At 46.0% G+C, this 4,939-nt stretch overlaps 1 protein-coding gene across 1 annotated transcript in view; it reads right to left on the bottom strand.

Moving 5' to 3' along the window:
• Positions 1–4,939, bottom strand: part of AVIL (advillin) — a 29,732-nt gene that overhangs the window by 7,246 nt on the left and 17,547 nt on the right. Inside the window, exons 17-18 of the mRNA XM_006171877.3 lie at positions 4,281–4,349; positions 3,269–3,394 (exon numbers count right to left, since the gene is read on the bottom strand). Of these exons, the coding sequence (XP_006171939.1) occupies positions 3,269–3,394; positions 4,281–4,349 (195 nt within the window). The remainder of the gene's footprint in view (positions 1–3,268; positions 3,395–4,280; positions 4,350–4,939) is intronic.

Raw genomic sequence — 4,939 nt, 5'->3', positions numbered from 1 at the left:
AAATAAAGAAATAAATAAAATAATTATTAAAAAATATAAAGAGAGAGAGGTGGGAGAGTGGGGGCCCCAGGGAGTCCTAGGTAGATCCTTGAAGAGGGAGACAGAGTGAATTTCTCAGACAGGCTGTAACAGACTTAATTTATTCATGGAGAGGCGTTCGGGTTGGGGAGCCCTGGTTTAGCCTGTGGAGGAAGCTGACCGCATTCACTGCTCTCACGGTGCTGGTTAGCACCAGTTTCTTGCCAGGGAGACAGTAAATGAGTTATATATTATAGACTTGAGATTTTTGGCAGAAGCAAGGACGAAATAGAGTGCTTTATTTTTGTTTGTTTTGCCCTTAATTAATGTTTTTATTCAGAAATTTTCAAATGTAAGATCAGGCAGATCTTACTATGGGCATAAACTCTTCCAAATATTTATTGATGTTACAAATACATAGGTTTTTTTTTTTTTGGATTACCAAAGGATGTGTACGCTGGCCAGAGAAGGAGGAAGAAAGCACCCCCCAGTGAGGTATGCAGTCCCTTCTCCATTTCTCCATACTGTCAGGATTTGGGGCATGCACACTTGCATATGTGCCTGTTGTTTTTTGTTTCTTTTTTTAAGAATTTTGCCATAGGGCGTGTGTGGTTGTTGAAGAACGAGACTGTTGGAGAGCGAGACAGGGAGAGATGGTGAGAGGGCAAGTGAAAAATCACCCTCCCCACCCCCACCCCCAGGGGTGCTGGCCATGCCACAATCCCTTCTCCATTTTCCTGGGATTTGGGGCACACATGCACATGTGCTGGGTGTGAATTTTTTTTTTTTTCTAGGTGTGATTTTCAAGGTGCTGAGACTTGAACTGCAGTTGGTCATGGGAGTCCAGTGCCTTAACTACTATGCCATCTACTGGCTAGCACCTGGGGTGTTTTTCAAGCAGTTTGGGCTGAGAATCAAACCATAGTTAGCCATGTGGGATCTGGCTACCTCCTCAACCACTAGGCTACAGAACCTGCCTGCTGTACTGAATATTTTGTATTCAAGTAAAGATTATTAAGCTATGACCTCTACTTTCAAAAAAATTGTAGTCCATATCCTTTTTTTTTTTTTTTTATCAGAGAGAGACAGAGAGAGAGAGAAAGGGAAAGGGAAAAAGCAAGCTGCCGGGTCCAGGACTTGAACCATAGTCAGCCATGTGGGAATCCAGTGTCTTTAACCACCATGCCATATTCTTAAAAGTTGACTACATGAGACATTGTGGGAAATGCAGAGACCCTTTCCAAATCAGCTCCTTTGAGTAGGAGATAAATGAATTAATCCACCATGAATATGTTAATTTATCCAACCAAAACTTCAGTGCTTGCTATCTGCTAGGCCCTATTTCAGTAGCCAAAAAGTAGAGAATATGATGGTGAACAATATAGACAAGGTCTCTCCTCTTAAATATATTACTAGAAGAGGGGATCAGCAGGTGGCATGGTGAAGATGCTGGACACACCTATATGGCCGACCACAGTTCGAGTCCTAGACATGATGGCTTGCTTTTTCACTTTCTCTCTCTCTCTCTCTGTCTTTCTCTGGTCAAATTAAAATAAATGAATGGATAAATAAAATAAAATAAGTAATTTTAAAAAGAAGATATTACTAGAGGAACAGATAGAAGATGAACATGTAGATAGGGTGTTAGACAGATTGGTCATGCGTATGACATTGGAGCTGAGACCTAAATGATGAGAAACAGCTGGTTCTGTGAAGACTTGGGAGACTTTTTTTTTGTTATTGTTTTTAAAGAATTATTTATTTAATTTTATTCATTATTTTTTAATTTGACCAGAGAGAGACAGAGAAGGAAAAGAGAGAGACAGAAGAGAGAAAGGGAAAGTGAGAAACGCAACCGCCAGGTCCAGGATGCAAACTGCGGGTGGCCATGTGGGAGTGCAGCACCTTAATCACTACACCTGACAGCCCCAGGGAGAAGACTGTTTTACAGGCAGGAACACTAGCAAGTGTAAAGGCACACAGTCTGGAATAAGCATATTCAAGGAGCAGAAAAGCAGCCCTTGGCCGAAGGGGAGTAGGTGAAGAGAACAGTTGTATATGAGATGAACTCATAAAGGCAGGCAGGGTCCAGATTGTGTAGGACCTCAGAGATCACGGAAAGGCCTTCAGATTCATTCATGCTGGCTTCCTTCCTTTCCTCTTTCTTACTTAACAGAGTGCACACAGAGAGAGGTATTTCTGACTGTCTCACCATGTCACGATTATCCTGCCTCAGCCTCCCTGTTAGCAAGGATTACAAGTGTGTGCCATGACACCCAGTCTGTTTAGGGTGGGCCAGGACACAGCCCCAGCCTGTGCCACTGTAGCTGCCTTTCTTCAGGTGCCATGGGAAGCCATTGGAGGGGCTTGTAGCAAGACAGTGGTGTCTGTGCTAAAAGATCCCTTTGGTGGGACCAGCAGATGGCATAATGGTTACGCTGTTGGACTCCCACGTAGTTGGCCATAGTTAGAGTCCTGGACCTGGTGGCTTAAAACTCACACCGAAGGGCTGGCCAGGTGGCCATGGTGGTTAAGGGCGCTAGACTCCATTCCTGACTGTGGTTCAAGTCCTGGACCTGATGGCTTGCTTTCTTGCTTTCTCTCTCTCTCTCTCCCTCTCTGGTCAAATTAAAACAAACCAGTTAAACAAAACTCACAATTAGGAGTGTGTGTCCAAAATCCTGGGAGGGGGACCAGCAGATGGCATAATGTCTACATTGCTGGACGCCTATGTAGTTGACTGCAGTTCAAGTCCCAGACCTGGTGACTTAAACTCATGCTGGGCATGTGTGTGTGTGCATCCAAGATCCCAAGAGGAGAATGGAGGAGAAGGGATTGTGGTGTGGCCATCTCCCTTTGGGGTAATTACTCGCTTTCTGTCTGTCTCTCTCTCTCTAGTGAGCACACATTCCCTATAGCAAACATCTCTCTAAAATAAAATTAAATTGAAAAAAAGATCCCTTCGGCTCTCATTTGGGGAAGAGATTGTAGGGCTAGAGGTGGAAACCAGCTGTATCTCAGAGGTCTGTGATGGCCGCACCAGACCAGCAGCAGGGAGATGGGGCGGAGGGGACACAGGCCAGCCGATGGATTGAGGGCAAGAAGAAGGAACCCTGGGTTGGGTTGAGGTAGCCGAGTGTCCAATGAGTGCCTCCCACGTGCCCCAACTGCCCCAGGCTGTGCCCTGAGCTGGGCGCTTTACTCAGGAAGAGCTCCACTCACAGCAGGCACAGCCCCTTCCGCCACTCACCTCTTTCTTGGCCGGGTTCACATCCTCAGGCAGCTCCTGATCCTGATTTTTCAGTAGAACTTCTATAGGGTAATATTTTGGCTCACTGTCATCAGAATTCAGGGAGAGGCTCGCGTTCTTCATGTCCTAGGTTAAGATAGGCAGGTAGACACAGGACGGTCTCAGTTTTGCGTGTACAGACAGTTCACATTCTGACATATCGTTTTACCCTTTGTAATCATCTTTAGAACAATGGTTCCCGAACCTGCTGCAGGTCAGAATCACCTGGGCATCAAACATATTCAAATTTGGGGGTCTTTCTTGGGAAGGCTGATTGAGTAAGTCAGCGGTGAGTCCTGCAGAGCCAGTTTGGTGTGCACGCTGTGTGCTTTCATCTCATCTAAATGCTATCATGAACCTTCTCTTGGCGCTTTCACTCGGGCCCTACATTTCCAGCCTTTAAGTGACTTCAAATGGAAGTCATACTTTTCTTACATCCAGTGTGGATACTGTATCACCATTAGCTTTGGCGTCTGAGCTTGTGGAGCACAAAGGACAACACTGCCAGATGTTTGAACACCTGGTGCCGTGTGCTCATCCTGATGTGAACGAGCTGTCGGAGTCCTGGCCAGAGGCCCCGCTTCTAGCAGTAAATAAAATAGAGGTAAGCATCCTGCGTTTCTGCAGGCTTCAGTGTCAGAAACATAAATACCATCTGCGTTAGAAGCTTTTATTTCTGAAAAGTGCGACCAATAACTGGAATCGGCTCCTGAACGGCAGAGACAGCAGAATAATAACATTACGTTTTGTTTTTGTTTTAAAATAGCAAGTTGGTTTTAAATGCTAGAAGAAAGTAAAATAAGGAACTTGGCTCTAACGCCTGATTTTCGATCATCTGCATCAGTGTAGACCACTGTAGCAGCACTACGAAGCACATGCCAGGGCTTGGCCTGCGTGGCTCTGTAGCCCTGGCCCTTCCTCTTCAGCTCCGGCCGCCTCGTGACTTGCCTCTCCCAGAGCAAACCCAACTTACAGCAGTGATTCTCATGATAGCAGCAGCGTCTCCCAGCTCTTCTTTTAACTGCTCATAGGATTTTCCTGCCTGAGAAGAAGAGATGGAAAGATGCAAGATGAGGTATTACTTAGAGGAGAGGGACATCTCAGGTCTGGTCTGAATCTGCAGGAAAAGCAAGAGGCAGGAAGTACTATGACGTTTCAAGGATAAGTGAATTTCCCCTGCTGTGTCCATGCAGGGATGAAGGGTGGCGCTTAAACATAGGATCCGTGTCCTTCGATGGTGCCCCTCAACCCTCCCTAAAAGATTTAACGAAGAATAGGTGACCAGGAGTCAGAAAACCTGACTTCTTCCTATTAGTTAACGGTGACTGTAGATTAGTAACATCCTCTTAGCTTCCTCATCTATAAAATGAGAAGCATAATCTTGCTCTGGCTATTGGGTGGATTGTAAAGATCAAAAAGTAGGGCTGGGAACCAGCAGTTAGCGTAATGGCTATGTTGCTGGACTCCCACGCAGTCGACTGCGGTTCGCATCCCGGACCTGGTAGCTTAAAACTCATGCTGGGCGCGTGTGCATGCGTGCCCAAGATCCCGAGAAGAGAATGGAGGAGAAGGGATTGCGGCGTGACCATCCCCCCTGGGGGGTGATTTCTCGCTTTCTGTCTCTATGTCTCT

The sequence above is a fragment of the Tupaia chinensis genome, unplaced genomic scaffold, assembly GCF_000334495.1.
Source record: "Tupaia chinensis unplaced genomic scaffold, TupChi_1.0 Scaffold150006_1, whole genome shotgun sequence".
NCBI classification, from domain to species: domain Eukaryota; kingdom Metazoa; phylum Chordata; class Mammalia; order Scandentia; family Tupaiidae; genus Tupaia; species Tupaia belangeri.
This window is presented reverse-complemented; position numbering and strand designations above follow the sequence as displayed.